The sequence below is a fragment of the Macrotis lagotis genome, chromosome 5 (assembly GCF_037893015.1).
Source record: "Macrotis lagotis isolate mMagLag1 chromosome 5, bilby.v1.9.chrom.fasta, whole genome shotgun sequence".
In the NCBI taxonomy this organism is placed as follows: Eukaryota; Metazoa; Chordata; class Mammalia; order Peramelemorphia; family Peramelidae; genus Macrotis; species Macrotis lagotis.
Window position 1 is genome coordinate 212,329,605 of NC_133662.1, and position 26,741 is coordinate 212,356,345.

Genomic DNA, 26,741 nt, shown 5'->3' on the forward strand with positions numbered 1-26,741 from the left:
TAAGGCTGCTTCAGGAGGGAAGTGAGGTGGAAAATCAGTTTGGCTGCTGGGTAGAGAATGGATTTCAGTGAGGAAAGACTGGTTCAGAGAACCTGATTAGGAAGAAAGCATCCTCTTCTCTCTTTCCTCCCCCCCATCCAGAATTCCTTTGTTCCTGCTGCTCCCCCTCCTTACATACATCAGATCACACCCTCTAATTCTGTTTGGGGCATATCTGACAGGAAGAACCCCCCCCCAAGATGAGAGGATAGAGAAGTAACCTAGGGTAGGCAGCACTGACAAGGCAGATGGAAAGCCTGTTCATGAACACTGGCCCTGAAGCAGACACAGACTTGGAGCCCTTCTGTCACTTAGGCCAGTCTTTGCAGTCCCATCCTGTCTGCCTGCTTCCTATTCTACTTCAGGTAAAGAAGAAAAGAGGGAGGGGGGAATGGAAACCTAGGAGAAGAGAGGGGTAGTCTTTCTCCAGGAGAAGAGGAGGAGGAAGAAGAAGGGGCTCGGGTGGGAGGACAAGAGTTTCCATGGTAACAGGCGGTCAGGAAGCACAGGATCTGAGAACTCATCTCTAGAACTTAGAGGATTGGTTGGTTTGGGGATGGGGGAGGGATAGGGAATGAGATAGAGTGGGCCAAGTGAGGGAGTCAGGGACATGAGATTAGGATTTTTATTAGACTTGAATTCTATTAATGGCTTTTTGAAAACCTGAATAACCAGAATCCACCTTTAGCTTTTCAGGTCTCCAGCCCCAGAGAATCCTCTGATCCTTACAAAGCCCTCTAGCTTGACTCCAGATCCCAAAAGATCGAGCAACAATGCCTTGATTTTTCCTGTCTGGGAAATAGACAGATTATAGTGGGATCCCTTGCCCCTCTCCCACCTTATGGGTGGGGAGAAAACCTGATCTTACTGTTCATTAGTGACTGGAGTTGAGGTCACTAGGAGCAGGAGATTCTCTGGATCAGTCTCTGCATCTGCCCAAAGAAGCATCCAAGACCACAGAGCCAAGGGGGCAGGGAGCTTGGGCTTTGAAAGCTTAGCCCAACTAAGTTCATGGAATCAGTTTGGTGCATTAAAACTGTGAACCCAGGAGATCAGAGGGAGCAGTGGGGAGGGAAAGGAGTTACAGGGCTATGTATTTGGAGATGACATAGGTTTACCTCTCTCTAAATTAAGCACTTTTTACTGTGTACCTGTGCTATATATTGTGATAGAGTCCTCTGTGTTTGGCAAGAGAGTGGGACTTTAGGGCAGTGAGAGTTTTCCTGGATGGAGGAGATGATGATGTGTTTGTTGGTGGCAAGAAAGAAACTTTCCAAACTTGAAAGCACTCTCTACATATGAGTTAATATTGTTACTACTACTATCCACCATTGTCCTTCTCTGTGACAGGGACAATCTGACTGAGGGAATTGTTCCAACAGGTCTTCTCACTTAGATCCTCTGATTCTGTGAGCCATCCTCTCCTTCCCACAAACACTGCCACCCCCCCATCTACTTTCTAACTCCCTCCTCTTTTCCCTCATTCTCCATCATCTCCTGTTATCTCAAAACTGTTCCCATTCTCCCTCCAAAGACCACCTTGCTAGGGAGAGGGAATTGAGGGAAGGATTTACCCTGGACCCAGGTGAGATTAGAAAACAAACTTGTAATGGACCCAGTCCGCTGGTTTGAGTGATTTCCCTTAGCTTTGTAAATCTGCCAAAATCACAAGGGATTCTTGTTTTATTTCATTCAGGCAAAGCCCCTGACTAGCTGTACCTCATACTTTTAACATGTGAAGTTGATTTTTTGGACCTAATTGCTTTCTATTAAATCTCATCCTGTTAAATTTAGGAGAGTAGTGGGGTACAGTTCAGTGGGGTCAGATTGAAATAAAATCATTTATTTTGAGATCCCATTATCTATGTTGTGTTATATATTTGTTTATTAAGTAGTTCCTAAGAAATCTTGTTTGGACACTTGACTAGTGAGTTTTGCTTCTGTTTGTGGCAAGTTTGACATTTCTGGTGTAGTGAATAGTGAGTGAGCTGTCCTTGAAGCCAGGAAGTCCTGCCTCTTGCCCCTGTGGCTGTAGGACCTGGGGAGTTGCTTCCCTGACCAGTGCTCTGCCACAGTGAAGCCAAATACAAATAGAAAGTACGGCTGCTTAACTGGGGCAACTTAGAAAACCACGTGTTAATGTTTTTTGTATTTATTAATTCAGCATGTTCGAGTTATGTGCTGCTCTGATTTGGCCTCACTCTGGTGTTCTGGGCTACATAGGAGAGAACTCTCTAGGCAGCTCTCAGACTGCAAAGTTGCAAGGGAAGGTGTTCGACTGCATCGGCAGAGTCTCCAGGCTTCTGTCTTCATCATATTAGATCTGACTCAAAATTGTAGTCTCTTAGGATCTTTATTTCCTCCCAATTCTGCCATCTGCCATCCTAGCCATTCTGACTAGCTCTGAGTTCTCTGCAGATGTCATCACGATGCCATCTCTCTTTCTTTCCAGGACTTCAGTAAGCATATTCAGGGGCTCTCCCTTTTAAAGGGGTGACTCCAGCTCACCTTGGATGTTAGTTCTACTCTTCTGAGTCAGGCCATTCAATCTCCTTCACATCTAATCTCCCTGCACTCTCAACTGTCTGGAGTCTTCCTGTTCAGCACAAAAGAACAGCTTAGAGAAATTGTCCCAGGTGCAGCCAGCAATGCCCTCATTCCTCCCACAGCTACTTGATCAGGAACCCTTAGCTTCTTTTTGGACCCATCTTAGGTGCCACTTCCTCTGTAAAACCTCTCCATGGTCTCCTGGTTGGTGTTTCCTCCCTGCTCAGTCGAACACTGGGCCAGACTCTCAGGATACAAAGACTGTAAGAAACAGTCCCTGACCAGGAGGCTGACAGTTTGAATGGGAGAGACCTCAGACAGATATGCAAAGACTATGGGCATATAAGATCTAAATAGCATAAATGAGTGGTCATCTAAGGGGGCATGCACTAGAATTGGGGAGACTATGAAAGACTTTTGCAGAAGTTGGGGTTCAAGGTGAATCTTGAGGGAAGTCAGGCAGCAGAGGTAAGGAGGCATAGTCTATGAGAGGAACTCCAAGGCTAGTGTTGCTGGAGCTCAGGTTGTGTGGAGTAAAGGAAGGTAGATGGGATTTAAATAAAGCACCAAATAGCCTTTTTCTATTTGATCCTGGGGACAGAGGGAGCCACTGGAGTTTAGTCAATAGGGTGGTAATATGGTCACATGGACACTTAACCCACTGGGGTACTGAATGGAGGATGGCTTCAGTGGGATAGTGGATATGAGGGGGGTGACCAAATAGAAGCCTGTTACAGTAGTTCAGGCTGGACATTCTGCTAGCTTAGGTTCTAAGCTCTTTGAGGCCAGAGTTTATTTCCTTTCAGTCTTTATAATGACCATCATAGAGTAAGTGCTTAACAAGTATTGGATTGAATTGAATTGCATGCCTGTTAGGGAGTTATTGTAGTAATAAAAGCCTGATTTGGGATTGTGGCAGCCAGGATGGAGATGACAGCATCAGAAGACATTCCAGAAGTAGAATGGTCAGGGTTTGTTAACTGGTTGGACTTGAGAGGTGAGGGAGGGGAAAGGGAGATTCGAGACAGGATAGAACAGTACCACCACCAGTCATGGAGGGGGTGCTGTGGGTGTGAAGGGAGTGGTGAAAGATTGGGGATTGACCTAGACAGTGTGTGATGGGGCTTAGGAAATTAGGAGATGACAAAGCAGTGAAGTGGAGGATATAAAGTTGAGGGTGAGAGGACAGGGGAATAGAGAGGAGAAGGGGCAGTGTATATATGTCTAGAAGATTGAGAATTGTGTCAATGATGAGGTGTGCATGTGTGTGTGGGGGGATCTAAGGGTGAGAAAATGTGTAAGGGAACAGAATAGTGGAGAGTGAGTGGGATTTGGAACATGGGTGTTGGGAAGAAAGATGTTAGAAGGATGGAGGCCTAGGTCCTAGTGAATTTTCCTTGCATCTTTCTAAGTATCTGAGGTCTTGGATAGTGGTATCCTTGCCAACATGAGTGCTGAGTTTCCTATTGATTCCTCTCTCTCCCATTATTCAGGCGAGCACTGTGAAGTGAGTGCCCGCTCAGGCCGATGTGCTCCAGGAGTCTGCAAGAATGGGGGTACCTGTGTCAACTTGTTGGTTGGTGGTTTCAAATGTGACTGCCCATCAGGTGATTATGAGAAACCTTACTGCCAAGTGACCACACGCAGCTTCCCAGCTCGCTCCTTCCTCACCCTCCGAGGCCTCCGACAGCGCTTCCACTTCACCCTAGCCCTCACGTGAGTGAAGATGGGGAGAATGGCACAGCTTGTCCCAAAGTAAAGGGATTGGGGGAAGTTGGAGAAGAATCCAATGGCCCCAGAAAATGTCTGAAAATTATTTAGCTCCCCTTTATCCTCATATACAAGTTTAAACTCATGCCCCGAACCAGCATGTTTCAGAGAGATCATGTGACACTGGCTAGAGGGTTGGACTTGGAGCCCAGAAGATGCCCCTTCTCATATTAACTAGCTGGGTGACCTTGAGCAGATCACTTCTTTCATTTCTTTGGAACCCAGTGTCCTCTCCTCTGGACTTTGGTGAAGACCCGAGATAATCTGTGTAGAACACTGTGTAGAGCCTTGTAGTGCTCTTTAGATGAGAGAAGTTCCTGGGATTGTTGTCCCTGTCCACCAGGAGCTATAAGCTATAAGCCTTTGCTTGGAACTTGACTTAACCCGAAATGATTGTGCTGTGAAGAGAGGACCTGTGTATTTTTGAGAATGGAGAGGCGGTGACTTGTAATCTCATTGGTCCGAGAAATTCCTCAGAGACATCACTGCATCCACAGCTCCTTCTCTAGTTATTTCAGAGTTGAGCCCTTGGGACTTACTTGCCTTAGGTCATAGGGACAGAATGACTTAGAGGTGGGACTTTAAGTCTCATTTCCCTGACTTTATGATCAACTCTCCACTTGTGTTGTGCTGCCTCTATGCATTTATAATGTACCTATAAATTACACTCATAAAAGTATGCATTTCCAAAAAAGCAATTTTGAAAGTATTCCTTGTTTTGACCCTGAATTGAGCTGTTTCTCTTGGTCTTGGATCTGATCAGAACAGGATAGTAATTCCCCCTGACATTTCCATGGTGATTGATACTTTTCCCTATTAGTTTTCCATCAGTTATCACATATGATCTTCCCAACAACCCTCTCAGGTAGACAGGGAGGTTGATGGGAACCCTATTTACCTATCACTAAGCTGGGATCTTAGGATCTACTAGGGTTGTCAAGTCATTGCCAGGGCTAAGCCTAGACCCCAAGTCTCCTAGTTGTCACCTAGTACAAGCTCTTAACAAATCAGCTTTTGCGGCTGTTTTCCCTGTGGAGTTCCTAGAAGAGGGAGGCCCTTCCTTGGAGAAGAGGGGAGTGGGCCCACCCCCTTCCCATCAGCCCTGACAACTTGGATATTCCTGTCTTCTGGGCAGGCCTGCCCACTCTCACTGTAGCTCATCTGAGGGTTTACTCTCTACATCATCTTGCCTATTTCTTACCCCTTTCCTTATCCTCCATGCAGGTTTGCCACAAAGGAGAGGGATGGGCTTCTTCTGTATAATGGGCGCTTCAATGAAAAGCATGACTTTGTGGCCCTTGAAGTGATTCAGGAGCAGGTTCAGCTCACTTTCTCTGCAGGTGTGTCCTCTTTCTTCTCTCTGAGCCTCATCTACCTTTGCTTGAATTTCTCTGCCTCTTGCTTTCTTTCCCCTCCCCTATCTTTCATCCAAGACCTTGCTCAGACTTGACTTTATTTACCTCTCCTGAGGACAGCAGGTCATCCCAACTTTCACCCCTTCCTATCCAGCCCCTCCTCCTTTACCAGCAGGTGTCTTCCTTTTTCCCAGGGGAGTCAACAACCACCGTGTCCCCATTCATCCCTGGAGGAGTCAGTGATGGCCAGTGGCACACCGTCCAACTGCAGTATTACAATAAGGTGAGTCTTGTCTGGACATTGTCCCAGGAGACCAGGCTCCTGTTGAACCAGGGGCAGAAAAGCCTTAAGCGGGTCATGATGGTGTTCTGAGATGGGAAGGGGAACTGGTTTATTGTGCTTGGCTTCAAGGGGATAACACTGTGACCAGTGGGTAGTCACTTCAGAGAGGAAGAGATCAGCTTCTGATTTGACAATTAATGCTTTTGGCCACCGGAGTTAAAAGTGTGACAGACTGACTAGAGTGTTGGCTACCTCAGAGGCAGAGATGGCTTCAGTGTCTGAGTCTTCCACATGGCAGCAGCTGTGGGACCCTAGGAAAGTCCCACCATTTCTCTTGTCCTCCAGGCAACTTTCTTCTGATTATCTATTGCAGCACAGTTGTTGAACTGCTTTGGTAGAAAGAATATCCTTACCAGGATTTCTCTACACCTCTGAATAAGCAAAATAAATGAGAGTTGTCTTACAGGAGAATACATTTCCTTGGGAAGTATGGGTTCCTCAAAACTGGAGGAAGTTGAATGACTGTTGTGGAGGAAGGTGTAGGGTTGATGACTGGAGGGTTGGACTGGATCCCAGGGTCCTCAAACTGAGGTCCATGGAAAAAAAAGTAATTCTATGAATGAAGTAGCAGATGTGATTCTAAGACAAGTTCCATAGTTTTGGCCAGTCTGCCACAAAGGTCTGTAATATGCCCAGAAATATGTCACACGAATTTGTGGACAAGTGAACCTGAAAGTCTGAATAGATTTCTTCAGAATCTTATTTTTACTGGTATCTTTTCCTTTTCTACCAAACTTTCAATTCTAATTATATCCTCCCTCCCCACCCCATTCATGAAGTCATCTCTTTTCTTTTACTTAAAGATTTTATTTATTTTGAGTTTTACAATTTTTCCCCTAATCTTACTCCCTCCCCCCCCCCCACTCCCAACAGAAGGCAGTGTCAGTCTTTACATTGTTTCCATGGTATACATTGATCCAAATTGAATGTGATGAGAGAGAAATCATATCCTTAATCAAGAAACATAAAGTATAAGAGATAGCAAGCTCAGACAATAAGATATCAGGTTTTTTTTTTCTAAATTAAAGGTAATAGTCCTTGGTCTTTGCTCAAACTCCACAGTTCTTTCTCTGGATACAGATGGTATTCTCCATTGCAGACAGCCCAAAATTGTCCCTGATTGTTGCACTGGTGGAATGAGCAAGTCCAACAAAGTTGATCATCACCCCCATGTCGCTGTTAGGGTATACAGTGTTTTTTGCTCATTTCATTCAGCATCAGTTCATGCAAATCCCTCCAGGCTTCCCTGAATTGCCATCCTCCTGAATTCTAATAGAACAATAGTGTTCCATGACATACATATACCACAGTTGGCTAAACCATTCCCCAATTGAAGGACATTTACTTGATTTCCAATTCTTTGCCACCACAAACAGGGCTGCCATGAATATCTTTGCACCAATGATGTTTCTACCCTTTTTCATCATCATCTCAGGGTATAGACCCAGTAGTAGTAGTATTGCTGGATCAAAGGGTCTGCACATTTTTGTTGCCCTTTGGGCATAGTTCCGAATTGCTCTCCAGAAATGTTGGATGAGTTCACAGCTCCACCAACAATGTCATAGTGTCGCAGATTTCCCACAACCCTCATGAAGTCATCTCTTAAAATAAAGGTAAAAAATAAAGTAGCAAAACCAGCCAAAACATCAGTTGGGCCTGAAGGTCTATAGACATGATACACCCCACCCCTAACCTCCCCTCTGTAGAGACTCTGCTGGCCTCTATAACACTTAGGGGCTGGTGGTTAAATTTATGTTGTGGTCACTACATATTTTTTCCTGGGTACTATAGGCTTGACATCCCAGGCCTTCCCTTTTAAATTCTTCATAGTTAGAGCACAGAGCTAGTCTGTGATCTTTGTACATTATTTTTTTGTTTAGTGGTTTCCCATTTGATGGTCTTCTGATGTGTTTCTGCAAAAAGTGATACTGTAAATATTTTGGTGGACCTGAGAATATATGTTTTATCATCATTATCCTTCAGGAAAATACCTGGCAAAGGGATGTTGGGTGAAAGAGGATGGATGCTTGGATACTTTCCTAGTTTGGTTCCAAATTGCTTCCAGAATGTTCAAGCTGATCCCTTGCTCCAGCCACAATGTATTCATGTGCTGTCAAATCAGCTTTGCTGATTTTCTGGGTCTAAGATGAAATCTTGATTGTTTGATCAACTAACCACAAGTTTTCTGATATGGATGTAGTGCTTAGCCAAGAGGTCACAAAGGCAAAAAAACAAGGAATAGTCCCTGCTGTCCATGGCCTTGCCTTCAGGAATGCTGGGAAGTAAGGCAGCTAGGTCACCTAATGGGTGCACGAGCCTCTTTCTTTTCATTGGTAAAGTGAGGACAACTACAGTGCCTTCTCACAGGGTTGCTGTAAGTACCACAAAAGATAAAAGATGTAAAGTCCTTTGCAAACTTAGATAAATGGACCCCTAAGTGAACCGCCCTTCCAATAGGCACTTGGGTCTGGCCATTCTTTAGATAGGCTATAGGGAGGACCCAGGGAATGGACAGAGGAGTCAAGTGTGCTCAGGTGTTGGCCTCCCCCACAACCCTGAGCCTGAGCCTTTCCATCTCTACTCCACAGCCACTGCTAGGGCGCACTGGACTCCCTCAGGGCCCCTCTGAACTGAAGGTGGCTGTGGTGACGGTGGACGACTGTGACCCTGGAGTGGCACTGCGCTTTGGAGCCGTCCTGGGAAACTATTCCTGTGCTGCCCAGGGGACCCAGGCTGGCAGCAAAAAGTGAGAGAGGGTCCTGGGGTGCTGGGCACATTCTTCCCTCTTTTCCTTTATCCTGCAAGCTATGCTGAGCCTCAGAGGTGTGTAGTGTGTGTGGGGGGGGGGGGTGAAGAGCAGGAGAAAAGAAATCCAAGAGCAAAAGAATTGAGTTAAGGAGTTGCAGAGGATTCAGAGGGAGCTGAATGCAGGTCATCCTGACCAACTGTGGATGTTATCGTCAACTCCCCCCTGAGTCTCTGTGATTCCCCCATCACTGGCCCTACCCAGGGTCTGCCAACTGCCCCTTCTGGAGCCTGAGCTCTGAACAGCTAGAGGTGAAGCATTCTTCTCCTCCCCTTCCCCTTACTTCTACTTCTGTGATGTCTGGATCAGGTCCCTGGATCTGACAGGTCCCCTGCTGCTGGGTGGGGTCCCTGACCTGCCTGAAAGCTTCCCCATCCGAACCCGCCACTTTGTGGGCTGTATGCGAAATCTGCAGGTAGACAGCCGGCGTGTGGACATGGCTGACTTCATTGCCAACAATGGCACTGTACCTGGTAAGAAGGGGCACAAGGAGGGGGACTTTGGGGGGATGACTGACCCAGGTGAGAGCAGTTATTGTCTGCTCTGCCAGTAGCTGCTCTGCCACTAGGCCCACCCTGAGACCCTCTCCCTCTTCTAGGGTGCCCAGCCAAGAAGAATGTATGTGACAGTAACACCTGCCACAATGGAGGTACCTGCGTCAACCAATGGGATACATTCAGTTGCGAGTGTCCTCTAGGCTATGGTGGCAAGAGCTGTGCCCAGGGTAAGCTGACCATTCATAACTGAGCATGGGGCAAGCTTTGCTCACTCTGACTCTCTGCTTCTCCTCCAGGCTTGTGAGCCAGGATGTCTCAGAGACAGAGCGAGGCTGTCTGTGGGTGGAAAAGCTTGCCTGGGCGAAGCTGCCCTGGAGTGGGCAGCAGAGGAGACAATGAGCCCAGTCAGGCTGCGGGTCTGAGTCTGGCTCCTGGGGTGTGGTGGGAAGAGTATTGTGGGGCTGGGACTAGGGGCATAGGGCAGGGCAGGTATCTCTACCCTCCAATCCCCTGGTGGCTTTAACCACTTCTCCTCCAAACTCTCTATCCATTGTTCCATTTTTCTTGACTTGTTCAGAGATGGCGAATCCTCAGCGCTTCCTCGGTAGAAGCCTCATGGCCTGGCATGGCTTGGCCCTTCCTATCACCCAGTCCTGGCACCTCAGCCTCATGTTTCGTACCCGTCAGGCAGATGGCATCCTACTGCAAGGGATCACCAGAGGGCATAGTACCATCACCTTACAGGTGAACATTCAGGGTGGGAATAGAGAAGAGGGGATGGACCCCTGGGGTCAAAGCTAGGAAAGGGCTTCAGAAAAAGAGGAGCTTGTCTTCCTTGGAGGAGTGGACAACAGCGCTATCTGCTGGGCACCTGCATCCCATCACCCTGTGCCCTTTCTATACGAGTTGAGTGGAAAGGTTGGGCAGGAGACTAAGCAGCTATAGAGATGGGAATGGGTATCCAGACATTTTCTCTTCTCTGCTCTCCACTGCCCCAGATGAGAGAGGGCCATGTGATGCTGAGCGTGGAGGGGACTGGCGTCCAAACATCTTCTCTCCAGCTGGAGCCAGGCCGGGCCAACGATGGGGACTGGCACCATGTGCAGCTTGTGCTTGGAGTCAGCGGGGGTGCCCGAGAGCCCGGCCACGCTGTCCTGTCCTTTGACTATGGGCAGCAGCAGGTGGAGGGCAACCTGGGCCCCCGGCTACATGGGCTGCACCTCACAAATGTCACCGTGGGCGGGGTGGCAGGGCCTGGTGGTGCTGTGGCCCAGGGCTTCCGGGGCTGCATGCAGGTGAGCTGGGGAGCTGGGATGCTGCCTTTTTGCTGGCTCTGACACCCTGCCCACTCTGAGGGTTGTGAACCCTACCTGCCCTCCCCCATAGGGTGTGCGAGTTGGGGAGACGGCTGAGGGGGCCAGCAGCCTGGAGCCTAGCAGAGCAGAGCGGGCCAATGTCGAGCAGGGTTGCAGCCTCCCTGACCCCTGTGACTCGAACCCCTGCCCAACCAACAGCTATTGCAGTGATGACTGGGACAGCTACTCCTGCAGCTGTGATCCTGGTACCTAATGGGGCTGGTGGGTAGATGGGTGGGCAGAGACCTGGGGAGGGGGGACCCCGGAGCAAGGGAGGGTGGGAGCCCGAGAGGATTAGGCCCTGATGACTTGGTCTATGACCTCAGGTTACTATGGGGATAGCTGTGCCAACGTCTGTACCCTGAACCCCTGTGAGCACCAGTCTGTGTGTACCCGCAAGCCCAGTGCCCCTCATGGCTACACCTGCGAGTGTCCCCACAACTACTTGGGGCCATACTGTGAGACCAGGTGTGTGGTCTTGGGCTGGGGTGGGGGTATGGAAAGTCTTTCTGGGAGGCTGACATGATGCAGGGGGGGGGTATCTCTGGTAGAGATAGTTGATAGAGTTGGACAAGCCAGGGGGCCTGGTTCTTCAATATGAGTGACCATGTTGGGGCACTTAAGAGGAATTAATGATCAGTGATCCAGTGCAAGGTGGAGTCCACCTTGGGATGGACAGAGATGTGGCCTCAGAGGAGGAAGCCCTGGGCCTATCCTGCCTTTGTTGCCCATTAGAGCTCTGACTCTGGCACATCTGCCACCAGCAGATCAGGTCGAGTAAGCATCAGGAATTCCTGACACCAGGGACATTTAGTCCCTTCAGAAGGTGCCAGATGCTCAGTTAGATGCTGGGGATGAAAAGACCAGAGTGACTGTCCTTGAGGTCGCCCTGGGGCACAGTGGGGGGAAACCGGCCTTAGCCCCTGGAAGTGCTGTGACCATGTGAGAAGTCGCTTCACCTTGTCTATAGGAGAGCGGCAGCAGCATCTATTTCACAGAGTGCTGTGAATGTTAGCTAGTGTAACTGGTATGTAGCCATAACATGTTGGCACTTCTTTATCAAGGAGCTTGGTACCTGGGGGTGAGGAGGAGCAGCCACATCAGGGAGACCCCAAGCATTTGTTCATGGTTTACTTGTGCCAGACCCAGTGTGAGCTCTAGAGCAGACGTGTCCAACCTGCGGCCCATCCATGCGCTGTGATTACATTTTATGATCGTACTTAGTGCTAATACAGGTCAAGTTGTAGTCATAAATGAATGTTACAGTCTACATGTGACCCAGGGGAACTGAAAGCTCCCCATGCTCTAGAGACACAAAGGTAGTTTTAAAAGAATCACTTCTGCCCTTGAGGAGCTTCACTTTCATGCAAGCTTTCACTTGCATGAAAATGGGGACACCAGTGTGGGGTTTCTATAGAACAGAGTAGGAGTGGCAGGGTCAGAATGAGTGGAGGTGGGATTGGAACAGTCTTAAAGAGACATGAGTGAAGGGGGGGGAGCAGTGTGGAGGTATTAGGGAGCCACTGATCTCAGGAGAAAGAGGAAAAGACTGGGCAGCCCCAGACTTCGGTCAGCTCTTTGAGACAGGGAGGAGAGATAGGAAGTGATCTCCTCCACAAGGTAGTGGGTACATGAGTGCAGAGAAGGGGGGGACTTCGGGGTTGGGATGGATGGGCAATGGGAGGCACGTGGAGTGAACTCCAGGCCTCTGTGTCATAGAATTCTGGGTTGAGGCGTCTGGTGCAACCCCTCCCTGGTGTGATGGGGACAACTCAGGGTCAGGCAGGTTGAATCTTGTCATCCAGCTACTTGGCCAGTGCTCTCTGTGCCACACCACTGTAGATGATGTGTGGGATTGCCCCTTATGTGTGTGGTGGCCTTTCTTTGTAGGATTGACCAGCCCTGCCCTCGAGGCTGGTGGGGACATCCCACGTGTGGCCCATGCAACTGTGATGTCAGCCAAGGCTTTGATCCTGACTGTAACAAGACGAGTGGAGAATGCCGCTGCAAGGTCACTGGCACTAGCTGGCTTGTCAAGGAGAATCTGCAGACCTGCTTTACCCTCTTCCCCACCCAACCCCCTGCCTACCCAAGTCCTCACTGCTGTGTTAGGGCCACAGAGGAAGAATGCAGAGGAGAGGGATGTTAGGCAAGAGGTCGGGGGAGCAAATAAGAGGGCCTCCATTCAGATGAGTGCTCTTCTTGCTTCACGGTCCAGGCTTCTGCCCTGAAGATCTTTACCTGAGAGGTCATGGAGAATGGGACCTTGGGAAGAAATGGTTGTCCCTGGCTCTTCTCTCATCATCTCCCCTTCCTTTTTTCCTTCCCCCATTAGGAGAATCACTACCGCCCCCCAGGCAGCCCTGCCTGCCTCCTCTGTGATTGTTACCCCACGGGTTCTCTGTCCCGGGTCTGTGATCCAGAGGATGGCCAGTGCCCTTGCAAACCAGGAGTCATCGGCCGTCAATGTGACCAGTGTGACAACCCTTTTGCTGAGGTGACAGCCAATGGTTGTGAAGGTGGGTGTCCAGGTTGTGGGAGATCAAGTCTGGGCCCCAAGGTTGGCTGGGTAGCATCCTTCTGGGAGGGCCCTGTGCCAAGAGCTCTGCAGAGGGGGCTGAACTCTACCATCACCACCTCCCACCGCTCCCCACAGACCTCCAGGGCTTCTGGGAAGCCTGCTAACCCCTTCTCAGAGAAATAATAAGAGCTTACCCTTAAGGAAGCTTCTCCTGGAGAAGAATATGTGGAAAGGAGTTTCTGTGGTAGCCCTGTCCCACACCCCAGTAACCCTCTCTCATTGCAGTGAATTATGACAGCTGCCCAAGGGCAATCGAAGCCGGCATCTGGTGGCCTCGGACACGATTTGGGCTGCCCGCTGCAGCCCCATGCCCCAAGGGCTCCTTCGGTAGGTTTTCCTGACCCTAGAAAGCCATCTATACTTGGACCCTGCTGAGGATGGAGAAGCTCTTCTACCTGCTGACTCCTCTAATCTGAGTTCAGGGGTCACCCCCTCCTTTTTCCCTTCCCCCTTGGGGGGAGGCAGGGCAGGAGGTTTCCTGCAGCTGCTGGGGAGCCACTACTGATGTTCTGGACCTGGGTACCCTGATGTCCTGTTCCCTGACCTGTCCTGGGCTCCCTGGCGACAAGCTGCTGCTCAGTCAGCCAGCAGATATTTACAGAGCACCTACAGGCATTGGATTTTGGACTGATCAGCCTCGCTTCTCACCCTGGGGTGGGCTTATATTAACTAGCAAAGATTGCCAAGGTTACAGGTGGTATAGGATGGTTCTGGGTGTGAGCTGGCTACCCTCTGACTCTGCTGACAATGGGCTATCATATAAAGAAGAATGGGCTCTGAAGGACAAAGTGGATAAAGCACCAGCCTTGGAGCCAGCAGGCCTGGGTCAGGTTCTGCCTCTCCTGTATTTTGGCTTTGTGACCCTGGGCAAGTCCATTCACTAACAGAACAGTATTGAGGGCAACTCTCTAAGACTGGAGGTGGCAGCCGAGGGGGCCTACCTGCCAGGGTAAAGGCAGTCTCCATACTAGGAGCTCCCTATTTCAGTGAAGGCCCAGGCCCAGACCCAGGCCCAGTCACTCTCAAGGAAGGACAGGTTACTTAGAGGTAGGTAAGAGAATGTCTGTCAAACACTTAGTATTTGGGCTTTGCTCTTTGAAAGGAACATCTAAGATGAGGACCTGTGACTGGCAGGGGCCCAACTTATCAAGGCTTTAGGGAGTAAGTACTTGGAATTCTCTACCTAGCCCAGCTCTCCAGCAGTCAGGGTACAAGGTTTTCTCAAGTCCATTTCCAGCAGGCCAACTGCCTCAACTGCAGCCATCTAAAGAGCAGTTGATCTGATAGAGGATGAGGGACAAGAGCTTGATATACTTGTGACCACCCAGAGGGTAGAAAAGATCAAAAACAGGAGCACGAGGTGAGTCTGGGTCTCAAGAGGTCCCCTCTCTATTCAACAGGGACGGCGGTGAGGCACTGTGATGAACACCGAGGCTGGCTGCCCCCTGACCTCTTCAACTGTACTTCGGTCACCTTCTCAGAGCTGAAGGGCTTTGTGAGTAGTGCTCCCCCATCAGTCTAGGGGATGTCAGGAAAAGAGGCCCCTCCTTTGTCTCTGCCTCAGAGTTAGGACATGCATGGCCTGGACAAGTCACAAGCTGCCCAGCTCTAGGACCTCCCTGAGGTCCTCTCTAGAGGGAGGCCACCTTCGGGATGAGCCTTCTCAGCAGCTATTGTTTCCAGGCCACTGCTGCTTGAAGAGAAGAGTTCCAAATGTACTACCCCTTCCTCCCCGCCCCAACCAAAGAAAGAAAATCAAAACCATTTCAGATACACACAGTAAAACAAAACAGTCCCCTGCTTCGATGGGAATAGAGGCAGCTGGAAGGCTGGACAGAGTCCTGTGCCTGGTGTCAGGAAGATCTGAGTGCAAATCTGACCTTACTTGTTTGCTGGGTGACCCTGGTCAATCACTTCACCCTGTTTGCCTCTGGTTCCTCATCTGTCAGATCAGGATTGTTGTGAGGGTCACATGAGATCATATTTATAAAAACTGCTTAGCACAGTACCCAGCTAGTAGGTTTTTGGTCAGCATTTATTCCCTCCCCTTCCCACTCCAGAGCTCCTCAGGCTTTCAGAGTGTTTCAGGAGGGCATCCATGGTTCTCCTGCTCCCTTCCCTAGGCTACTCAGGTCTAGAGCTTGCTCAGCCATTGCCTCATTAGAGGTACCTTCTGCAATTTGCAGCACTTTGCTACCACAGGCACCACTGCTGTAGATATATTTTGGTATCTGTGGGCCCTTTTCCTCTCTCTTTGACCTCTTTGGGGTCTGAATATAGTAGTAGAATCCCTGCCAGCTTTATAGCTTTTGGGGCAGAGTTCATATTGCCTTCCAGAATGTCTGGGCCAGCCCGCAGCTCCCCTGAGAGACTGTTGGTGACCTCCTTTCCCACGGCTCCTCCAGCTTGGACATTCCCTTTTTTGTCTGCTTTGCCAGTCTGGTGGGCAAGAGGTGGTTTGGCTAGAATGTCTTATGTCACTCCTCTCCATGCTACTTGCGCATGCTACACACTGTCCTTCAGCCTCCTGTACTTCACAGAGAGAAGAAAGGAAGGTTACAGTTCTGCTCCTCAAAGACCCAAACCCCCTCAGGGAAGCAGTGCCCTTGGGGTATCGCCAGTGGCCTGCCAACCTGGGAGTGGGGAAGGTCTGGCTTTATGGTCCCAGACAATGCCTTTAGCCCCCAACTCTTATTTCCTCACCTGACAGTAATCCCAGTAGCGCCCCTGCCTTCCTGCATCGTGAGCCTTGGGTGAAGGGCTCTTCAGGCTGAAGCTCATCATGATATCCTCATCTCCATGTGTTCCCCTCCCACTGGTTTCTCATTTCTCTGTGTCTGCATCCTTAGGCTGAACGCCTGCAGAGGAATGAGTCAGGCCTGGACTCTGGGCGCTCCCAGCGACTGGCAGTGCTGCTCCGAAACGCCACCCAGCACACAGCTGGCTACTTTGGCAGTGATGTCAAAGTGGCTTACCAGCTGGCCACTAAGCTGCTGGCCCACGAGAGTGTCCAGCGGGGCTTTGGGCTGGCTGCCACCCAGGATGTACACTTCACAGAGGTGGGGCAGGGCCCTCAGGGTGGAAATGGAGGTGGGGGTGGCAGGGGGAACCTCAGCCAGGGCCAGGAAGGTCTGACATTAGGAGAGGCTCTCCCCAAACAGATGGCCATTCTGGGCAGGCTGGGCACAGAGCTGGGGTCAGGACCCAATCCTTTCCCTTTAGAAGCTTGTAGGGTGGTCAGAGCAAAAAGTCCAAAGAAATGCCATCAGGACTCAGGCAGATGGCTAGGATTGAACAGAGAAGGAAAGACTTCCTGGAGAAGATGGCTTCAATGAAGGAGACAGGAGGAGAAAAGCTTCTCTGCTCTAGAGCTAATTCAGATTCAGATCAAGACAGGAAGGGAGAATGTCTGAGTGACCTCCTTTGTCCACTGCTGTACCAAGGGAATGGGTGAGGAGAGCTAGGTCTCCATGGCCTGACTCTGCTTCTCTCTCACAGAATCTGTTGAGGGTTGGCAGCGCCCTTCTCGATGTTGGCAACAAGCGTCACTGGGAACTAATTCAGCAGACAGAGGGTGGCACAGCCTGGTTGCTACACCACTATGAGGCCTATGCCAGCGCTCTTGCCCAGAATATGCGCCACACCTACCTGAGCCCCTTCACGATCATCACACCCAACATTGGTCAGCACAAGTCCTTTCTGGGGGTGGGGGAGGTGAGGGGGCTAAGTCTTGGGAGACCTGACCTATCATATCCTCTTCCCCTAGTCATCTCTGTTGTGCGCCTGGACAAGGGGAATTTTGCTGGGGCCAAGCTACCCCACTATGAGGCACTTCGGGGAGAGCGACCCCCTGACCTTGAGACAACTGTCATCCTCCCTGAATCTGTTTTTAAGCCAACAGAAAGTCAAGGTGAGCATTGCTAGGGTGAGATCCTAGGAGGAGATACAGATGGATTGGAAGGCAGAGGTTTAGAGGTTCATGGGGTATCTTAGAGGAAGAGAAGGGGGGAGGCCCTTGAGCTGAAAGTCGCCTGTCGTACTCCTCAGACCATCATCCGGCCAGTGGGCCAGTGGTGCCAGGGGAGACCCGGGAGCAGGAGGAACTGGGACGGCGGCAAAGGAGACACCCAGAGCTAAGCCAGGGCCAGGCAGTGGCCAGCGTCATCATCTACCGCACCCTGGCTGGGCTGCTGCCCCACAACTATGACCCGGACAAGCGCAGTCTTCGGTGAGCTGAGCCGGGGCCTGCTGCCTATGGGGAGGGAGAGGATCCTGGGTGGTAGCAGTCTGCTGTGAGAGGGACTGGCACTCACAGTGCTTTAGGGTTCACACTGTCTGTTCCTTGTATTACTCAGTCTTCACAGCAGCCCAATCAGGGGTGCACAGGGGACGTATAGGATTGTGGATTAGTGTGTCCAAGAAAATGGAGCCACAGCATGTGTGTGCATGGGCTTCTATGACCCTGTCTGGCCCCGGGGGGGTGTCTCCTTCCTCCCTACCAGGGTCCCCAAGCGTCCCGTCATCAACACACCAGTGGTGAGCATCAGTGTCCACGACGACGAGGACCAGCTGCCACGGGCACTGGACAAACCAGTCACTGTGCAGTTCCGCCTCCTGGAGACTGAGGAGCGCTCCAAACCCATCTGCGTCTTCTGGAATCATTCAATCTTGTGAGCTGGGGCCAGGAGGGGATGGTCAACATCAAGGTCCAGGACCCCACGCGTCCCCTGCCTTGCCTCCTTCCCTTCCCTCTGTGCTCACTTAGGTCGCCAGTGGCAGGGACTCAGGGCTGCCCCCCACCTTGAGTGGGCTCCCCACCCTGTTCTCCCCCTCATAAAACAAACTCTGCTTTGTAACTGCTGGAAACTGGATGTGTGAGCAAGGAGGGTTCCAGAGGTTGACCACAGGCCCCCTACCCAGCTCTGGGCCTTGGTTACCCCCAGCCCACTGATGTCCTGCTTCCCTTCCCTTTCCCCAGGGTGAGTGGGACAGGTGGCTGGTCAGCCCGGGGCTGCGAGGTGGTCTTCAGGAATGAGAGCCATGTCAGCTGCCAGTGTAACCACATGACCAGCTTCGCGGTGCTCATGGATGTGTCCCGCCGGGAGGTGGGAGCTGTGGGGCTGGGAGCTGTGGGGCTGCCCAGGACTGGGGGCCAAGGGGCAGAAGTACAGAAAGAAATGAATATCTTGTGCCTTGCCCTGCAGAATGGAGAGATCCTGCCCCTGAAGACAGTGACATATGCAGCCCTGGGGGTGACCCTGGCCGCCTTGTTCCTCACCTTCCTCTTCCTCACTTCCCTGCGGGCCCTACGTTCCAACCAGCATGGCATCCGCAGAAACCTGGTTGCTGCCCTTGGTCTGGCCCAGCTCGTCTTCCTGCTGGGCATCAATCAAGCTGATCTGCCTGTGAGTGACCTGTGGCCCTCTCTATCTTTCCTGGGGAGATCCTTGTCAGCCAGAGGAGACCCTTCCCCTGCCTCAGACCCTTCCACCATCCAGGCCTCCTGTGGGTACCTCCTTCCAGGAGCCCTGACATGCCCTAAACCCTCCCTCCATGACTCAGTGTGCCCCCCACTCCCTGTATAACCCCCTTCACCCCATCCCCCATCCTGTCTCTTATATCTATCTCTGTCTCTTTCTGTCTGTCTGTCTCTCTCTCTCTCTCTATTTCCCTGCCACTTCCTGCCACTTTCTCCCAACTCACCTCTGACATTCTCTATGACACTCCTAGTTAGACCCTCCTTTTCTGTGAGTCTCTTTGTTCTGGGACTCTTCTCAGGATCATATATGTAAAATGAAATACAGAGAATTATCCCAAGTTTCCCCACTCCAGACCCCAGAATAAGAACCCCACGTGACCCCCCAGACTGTAGCTTCAGGGAAGGGACTGCAGAATCTGGGCCCAGTCCCTGGCCTGGTCTGAAAGCTGCTTGGGTCCTGACCGGGCTGAGACCTGGTCCATGCTCTGCTCTCACAGTTCGCCTGCACAGTCATTGCCATCCTTTTGCACTTTCTGTATCTCTGCGCCTTCTCCTGGGCCCTGCTGGAGGCACTTCACTTGTACCGAGCCCTTACTGAGGTTCGCGACGTCAACACTGGCCCCATGCGCTTCTACTACATGCTGGGCTGGGGTGTGCCCGCCTTCATCACAGGTACCCACATCTTGCATAGTAACCCTGTCCCTGCCTGCTGTTGGCACCAGTTTCACCCAGACCATGCAGGAGTTGATCATCTATCATGGAGCTCTGGGACCCAAAGCTAGGCCCCTGTGGATCAGGGTTCTAGTGTTAAAGGGAGCACTTTATGAGAAGCCCCTGGGGAAGAAGGCACCAGAGCCTGGGACCTGCCATCTCCTCCTGTGAGGCAGCTGGGGGCCCTGCAGATCAAGCCTGACTAGGAGGCAGGTGCAGAAACCCTTTCCTCTGTTTCCCTCCACCATAAAATGAGAAGATGGTGATATCTCCTGCCTTCCAGGCATGGGCCTCACCCCCTCTGTAAATGCTGATTAGGGCAAGAATACTAAACATTATCATCCTCACAGATCCTTTCAGGCTTCAGTCCCTGACCCTTCTCTTCCCTGTGTCCACAGGCCTGGCTGTAGGACTGGATCCTGAAGGCTATGGGAACCCCGACTTCTGCTGGCTCTCCATCTATGACACACTCATCTGGAGTTTTGCCGGCCCTGTGGCTTTTGCAGTCTCGGTGAGAGCTGGGAAGTGAGGTCTCCTGGTCCCCAGGAGACATGGAATTGGGGTGTGAGAGTCTGACTGGGAAGGGGAGGGAGGTCGTGTTCAGAAAAGCAAACTGGAAATATTAACAAGTCCATGCTGGGTGAGAGCCAGGTGAGCCGGGCACCACCTGCCCCTGCCCTCGGCCACTCATGTTCAATGGGGAGACCTCTAGGAGCTTGTACCTAGGGTGTCCAAGCTAACATCCTAGATGCACCAGGAGAGGTGGAGGAAAGGCCACACCCTCTTGAGAGAGGGCCCCACAGGTAACACTCCTCTCCTGCCCTCAGATGAGTGTCTTCCTGTATCTCCTGGCAGCCCGAGCTTCCTGTGCTGCCCAACGCCAAGGCTTTGAGAAGAAGGGGACTGTGTGAGTATGGGGTGGCAGGGCCGGGGGGGGGCATGATCCTCGGCTGTGCCCACAGGGGTCCATGTGTGGCCCAGGCCTAACTGGGCAGTGTCTGTGTCTCTTCAGTTCAGGCTTGCGCTCAGCCTTTGCTGTGCTGCTCCTGCTCAGTGCCACCTGGCTGCTGGCCTTGCTCTCTGTCAACAGCGATGCCCTCCTCTTCCACCACCTCTTTGCTGCCTGCAACTGCATCCAGGTAGTAGCTGTGGATGGGAGAGGGGACGGGCGCTGGGCTAGCCAAGATTTGGAGGACAGGGTGGGCAGGGAGGGCTACTGAAGGGCTGAGGGGCTGTCGGGAGTCTGTGGTCACGAGGGGGTGTCTGGGTTGCCTGGATACTCCCTCCCTCCCTCCTCTTCTTCCAGGGCCCCTTCATCTTCCTCTCATATGTAGTACTCAGCAAGGAGGTCCGGAAGGCCCTGAAATTCGCCTGTAGCCACAAACCCAGCCCTGATCCTGCCCTCACTACCAAATCAACTCTAACCTCGGTGAGGGCTCAGGCTGCGGGGAAGGGACCTGGAGTGGGCAGGGAGGGCCAGACGCCTTGGAGGGGGTCTGAGTCTCAGGGCCTCGCAAAGTGACTTGAATGGAGTTGGTGGCAGATGTTTAGGAAATGTTAGTTGGATTAAATATCACTCCCCCGATCCTCTCTGTTCCCCAGAGGCAGAATGGGAGAGTGTTTCTGTCTAGGAGAAAGTAATCATGGGGTGCAAGGATCCAAAAACTTATATCTGACTTGTGGTTCTAGAGGGAACTAGTGGGAGCTTTGGGGAGACAATAATGGGGACAGTTTCTGCCCCCCAGAAATATTTTCTTGCAGAAAGTAGCAAATGCTTGAACTGAGAGGGCCTTGAAGAGGGCTGAGTCCCTTTACAAGGGCCCACTCACCACCCTCAGAAATGTTTTATTTTGCTTTTTACTGCCTGGGGGAGGGACCAGTACTAGGGCTGTGTGTGGGGGGGGGTCATCTTGCCAAACCAAGCGAAAGTGAGGACCAGGAATCTAGGGCCTGCCCTTTGAGAAACAGAGTCAGCTATGGGGGAAGTTCCCTGGCTATCACCGCCTCCCTCTATGTCCATCTCCAGTCCTACAACTGCCCCAGCCCCTATGTAGACGGACGGCTCTACCAGCCCTACGGAGACTCAGCCGGTTCCCTGCACAGTGCCAGCCGCTCAGGCAAGAGTCAGCCCAGCTACATCCCCTTCCTGCTCAGGTGAGGCCCTTGGGCAGGAGAGATGGGCATCCCCAAAATGAGGTGCTCTCATGAGACCGCTTTGGCCTATCAGCTCAGCTGGGCATTGAAAGCTAGAAAGGGAGAGAGATGAAGATGAGGTGGGGTGTGGAAGAGAGCCAGAGCAGAGGGAGAGTTGGAGCTGGGGAGAAACTGAGCAGGCCGCCATCTGGAAATGGCCCCGGCTCCGGGTGGGCTTGTCTCCCTGCAGGGAAGAATCAAGCCTGAACACTGGCCAAGGGCCGGCTGCACTGGGGGACCCGGGAGTCCTGTTCCTGGAAGCTCAAGACCAGCAGCACGGTGAGCTTTGGAGGCCCCCTGGTGGGCATGGTGGGGAATGTACGCCATCCCACACATGCCCTCCACCGCCACCACCCCACCCCACAACTGGGTTCCTCCAGGTTTGTAGCTTTCTGGACTGCAGAGCTGTCTCTGACTCCCCCCCCCCCCATCCACCCTGTCCAGGGCCCGACACAGACTCGGACAGTGACCTGTCTCTTGAAGATGACCAGAGTGGCTCTTATGCGTCCACCCATTCGTCGGACAGTGAGGAGGAAGAGGAGGATGGTGCTTTCCCTGGGGAGCCAGGCTGGGACAGTTTGCTGGGCCCTGGTGCTGAGAGATTGCCATTGCATAGTACCCCCAAAGGTAGATGGGGCAATTGGGTGAGTGGGAGACATTAACCTGGGGAAAGGTGGGTAGATGAATCTGAGGGAGACTCTCCCCAGACCCTGACCTGCTTCCTTCCTCCAGCTGATAGTAGCACAGGGTCTGGCAAAGCGCCCTGGCCTAGTGAGCTGGTGACAGCCTCCAAGGAGGAGAACGGGGAAGCCTTGTGTCGAGACAGCCCCGTGGGCCCCCTGCCTGGACCCACCATGCAGCCCCACAAAGGTGAGCTTAACCTCTAACCTGTTGTTTTCTCACCTAAATACAGCTTCCTCCCACTAGGCCCCAGAGAATGCCCTACCCTTCCTGTACTCTGGGACGGGTGTCATGTTGGGTGGCAGATCCCAGCTCTCCCAAAGAACCAACTGCCATATTCTTAGGAACTCTGCCTTTTGGCTATTCCATAGGACCCGTTTTCTCCACCTCTCTACCCTCCTTGGCCTATTCCTCAGGTCCTAAATACTGCTACTTACTCCCCTCCAGGCATACTCAAGAAGAAGTGTCTCCCGACCATCAGTGAGAAAAGCAACCTGCTTCGGCTGCCCCCTGAGCCAGGCACTGCGTCTTCCCGGGGCTCATCAGCCAGCGAGGGCAGTCGGGCCGGCCCCCTCCCACCTCGCCCGCCTCCCCGACAGACGCTGCAGGAGCAGCTGAATGGGGTCACCCCTATTGCCATGAGCATCAAGGCAGGCACAGTGGATGAGGATTCTTCAGGCTCAGAGTGAGTATATGACCCGGGGAGGGTCCGACAAGCTTCCCTTCTCCTTTACTCCCTCCCCAAGGGAGCCACTCTGGTGGCGGGGGCAGGGGTGGCAGGGTTCCCAGTGCTCTCTGGGGGGTCCTGTCAGTGAAGCCGTTAGCTCTCCCCAGCACTCTGAAGTGGGTCGGGAGGCAGCCAGAAGCCTGGCCCAGGCCAGGGTGGGGACCCAGATTTCAAGTGGGGAAGTCGAGGAAGCCGAGGGCTGGGGGCTCTTTCCTGTTTTCCTTCTGTTTAAAAGCTTCTGTCTCCTCTGCTCTGAAACTAACCCGCTCTCTGCCTTTCTGTCACTTTTCCTTTCCTGCATCTCTAGATTTCTCTTCTTTAATTTCCTGCATTAACCCTGGGCCTGTGGCCCCCACGCCCAAGGCTTCCCTCCCCTCACGGTCACTCTCACGCCCCTATACCGGGTCTTGTGCTTTTCCCCTTGTCCCCCTCCCCCCCCCCAAACTTCCCTCTTCCTGCCCCACAGCAGTGACGAGACATCCATCTGAGGAGCCTTTGGGCATTGCCAGGAGGGATGCCCACTCCCCCAGCCTATCTGTGCCAATCACCCCCTGCCATCTCCCCTTGGCCCCAACGCACTTTGGACCCCTGGGGCCATACTTCCAAGGAAACGTTTTTTCAGAAAAGAGGAAAAAAAGAAAGAAAAAAAACTGGAAGGATCTCCGCTCTTGTGTCTTCAGGGATGAATTTTTTATATGATGAAAACTGACTCTACTCCGCCCACTTGAGGATGGGAGCTCCCAGGATTCTCCCCTACCTCCCCCCAGTTTCCCATCTGCTGTGCCTCTGGGAGGAGGGGAAGGTCCTGGGGGGCATGGGAATTTCCTGCCCCACTTCTGCCATCACCAAAAGAAAAGGACAAAGCCACACACTTCCTGCAGGGGACACTCAGCCTTGCCAGCTGGACCCTCAGATAGACTCCAATTTGGGGGAGAGAAGAGGACAAGAAAGACACAATTGCCCCTTGAAGTGTCCTCTCAAGAAGTGAAGACCCCTGTCTAAGGGCAGGAAGGGTGGTAGAAGGACCAGCCTCCCTGCCCCCCAATGCTGCATGAACAAATGTAAAGGGGAAAGGATGCAGGAGTCCATGACCCCCAGCTGGGGATGGTTCCCCTTTCCTTTTCTCTAGGCCTCTGGCAGTGCTCAAGAACCAAGGTTTTTGCTCAGTTTGCTGACCCAAAAGTGCTTTTTTTTTTCTTTCTGCCCAAACTATGCTGGGGAGGGGCCGTTTACATTGTTTACCTTTGCTCTGGAGATGGATGGGAAAGGTTCAAGGCCCCAGGGGACCAGTCTCTCCCAAGTTGGGCTGGACTGGCCCAAGGGATGAGGAGGGGTCCTTAGGTTTTGGTTCAGCTCTTGACTGCATCTCCCCTGCTGTCACCGGCTGTGGCCTCTGAGGTAGGTTCCAATTTTCAATTTCTTCTTGGAATTGCCTCTCATCTTCAAAGTCCCAAGAACTATTCTCCTCTTCCTTCCTTGTCCTCCCCTCTCTCTTCCCTCTTCCCACCCCCCAATTCCCTCTGAAGAGAGAGATAATATATATTATTTTTAATTTATTTGCCTTTTATGTTGGGATGGGATTGTGTCTGGCCCCAGAGGATGTCATGGATGCCATCTGATGTCATGGATTTAGTGTTTCTCTTGGTCTTTTGACTTGGAGGCCAGAGTCCCCAGGCCTCTTGCTTTTGGCTCAGGCTCCCCATCAAGGGAGAAGCTGGTTTCAGCCCTGTCTCCTGCTGCCCCTCCCCCCATCTTACCAGCTGCCATTCACCTGAGTCAGTTTACCCGAAGCATGTGGACCAAATTCTGATGTCACTGATTTTCCTCCTGGAAGAAAGACTCCAGACTGGTCAACTTGAGGTTTCTTATCTGGAAGCTTAGCTTTCCTTTAGGGCTCTTCCTGTGGCCTCAAAGTGCCCAGCTCTTTCCCAGTCCTTTCCTCCCCTTCCAATTCCTGCAAAGGGTTAAAACTGTAACTGCTTTTACTACTTGAAAACTTTAAAAAAGAAACCACAAAGATGCTGGACTCAACTTGTTACTAATTGTTGGATTGTACAGTTTGATTGTTACTGTAAATATTTATAGGGGTTTTTGTTTTGTTTTGTTTGTTTGTTTGGCCTTCTCCCTCTACTGAATAAAACTAGTTCTGTGCAGGTTTGAGCACTGCCAAATCAGCCCATTTGCTTCTTTCTTCCTAAAGGGAAGTTGGTGTGGACAAAGAAACCTCAGACAGACTTGGGGTGGTGGGCTTTGAGTCAGAGCTTTGGGTGGCAGCCTCCTGCCAACCACCTGACGAGAGCCCCTCTCCTGCCCTGTTTCATCTGACTCCTCACCACAAAACCCCAGGCAGCACCAGAGCTGTCGTGGTCATTCTTGAGGAGCCTGGTCCTGCTGGGGAGCCCACACACAGCTGTTTGGACACGAGGGACTGACCTAGATGGGAGGACCTCACACCCCATGTGGCTACCACAGCAGCCCTGTCACAGCCGTGTCCATGGGAGCAGGGCTGAGAACCTCGCACCTTGAGTCTGGTGAGCTATTTGTTCATGGGACTGGATCCTTTGATTTATGAGAGTGCCTCTTCAGATCCTGCCTCTGCCTCTTATGGGGCCCTCCACGTTCCGGACAAGACCCTCAGCCTATCCAGGCCTTGGTCCTTCATTTGAAGGTGTGATACTGAATGGCCTCTAGGGTCCCTTCTAATTCAACAGCTAGCGTCTGTCTGGAAATTTTTTCCCAGTAGTGCCCCAAAGAACATGGATGGGGTCAGGATCTAGGTTCACACCCCATCTCAATTCTCACATTCCTGTGACATATCTGGTTCAGCAGGTGGGGCCTGAAGCCCCTTGCAGCTCTTATCTGATTCTTTGGCAGAAGAGTGTGCCCTGGGTCTGTGGGGCAAAGTTGTGGCTGAGATTCAGAGGGAGGGGATGAGAAGAGGAAGGAGAATAACAAAAGGAGGGGGAAGGAAAAACCTGGAAATAAAAATAGCCAGGACAACTGATGAGGGACTTGGCACTGCCACGGGTGTAATGGGCTGTGTGGCCCTAGGGGTGACAGAACACACACACATTGTTTGACATCTACACCACATGTCAACACTGGGCTGTTAAAGTTCTCATTTGGACCGACCAGGCCTGACCCTTAGGAAAATGTGACCACTGTAAACTGTTGCTCTGTGCATTTAACTAGGTTGCATTTTTGCTTTCTTGAAGTTAGGTTCTGATCTCAGTCCCCTTCTAGAAGATAAGGTGGGACTCCATGGCCTTGGGCATCATCCAGTTCTGGCTCATGAGCAGAGTACTGGGGATTTGTCTTCACCTGGATGCAGAGGTGAGACCTCAGGCTTGCCATTCTCTATCAGTTTGCTCTGTTCCTCCCTATGGCCTCCCTCTTCCCTTGGCCATCAAGGGTCTTAGGAGAGCAGTAGGGGTGACTAGGTGTAGTGACTGCATTTAGGGTTACTGGTGCTTTCCTCATGCACCGGGGATGGAAAGTGTGGAGCTTAAAAACAAGAAACAGGCTTAGCAAAGTGGGTGAAGTTATTTGTGTCTGATCCAAAAACTGGTAAATACCAACAGTGCCCATGCACCAGGCTGTGTTCACATCCAGGCCCTTGGAAAGAGCAGATTCATGTGCCCTTCCCATGCACAAGCA

The 26,741-nt window shown here is 51.8% G+C and overlaps 1 protein-coding gene across 4 annotated transcripts in view; it reads left to right on the forward strand.

The window, feature by feature from the left end:
- The window catches only part of CELSR2 (cadherin EGF LAG seven-pass G-type receptor 2), a 49,476-nt gene extending 23,005 nt beyond the window's left edge, over nt 1-26,471 (forward strand). Inside the window, exons 3-34 of one of the 4 annotated variants that reach the window (XM_074188336.1) lie at nt 4,080-4,302; nt 5,581-5,696; nt 5,906-5,994; nt 8,643-8,800; nt 9,170-9,333; nt 9,459-9,584; nt 9,935-10,101; nt 10,356-10,652; nt 10,744-10,918; nt 11,039-11,180; nt 12,603-12,723; nt 13,048-13,231; nt 13,519-13,620; nt 14,694-14,788; nt 16,143-16,352; nt 16,792-16,975; nt 17,060-17,203; nt 17,341-17,521; nt 17,796-17,963; nt 18,272-18,398; nt 18,498-18,698; nt 19,270-19,444; nt 19,882-19,994; nt 20,311-20,390; nt 20,496-20,622; nt 20,790-20,912; nt 21,510-21,637; nt 21,867-21,955; nt 22,121-22,303; nt 22,409-22,546; nt 22,805-23,042; nt 23,554-26,471. In XM_074188336.1, coding sequence (XP_074044437.1) covers nt 4,080-4,302; nt 5,581-5,696; nt 5,906-5,994; nt 8,643-8,800; nt 9,170-9,333; nt 9,459-9,584; nt 9,935-10,101; nt 10,356-10,652; nt 10,744-10,918; nt 11,039-11,180; nt 12,603-12,723; nt 13,048-13,231; nt 13,519-13,620; nt 14,694-14,788; nt 16,143-16,352; nt 16,792-16,975; nt 17,060-17,203; nt 17,341-17,521; nt 17,796-17,963; nt 18,272-18,398; nt 18,498-18,698; nt 19,270-19,444; nt 19,882-19,994; nt 20,311-20,390; nt 20,496-20,622; nt 20,790-20,912; nt 21,510-21,637; nt 21,867-21,955; nt 22,121-22,303; nt 22,409-22,546; nt 22,805-23,042; nt 23,554-23,572 — 4,787 coding nt within the window. In that variant the 3' untranslated portion in view covers nt 23,573-26,471. The other 3 variants (XM_074188333.1, XM_074188335.1, XM_074188334.1) reach the window with 3 other exon arrangements.
- The last annotated feature ends 270 nt before the right edge of the window (nt 26,472-26,741 follow it).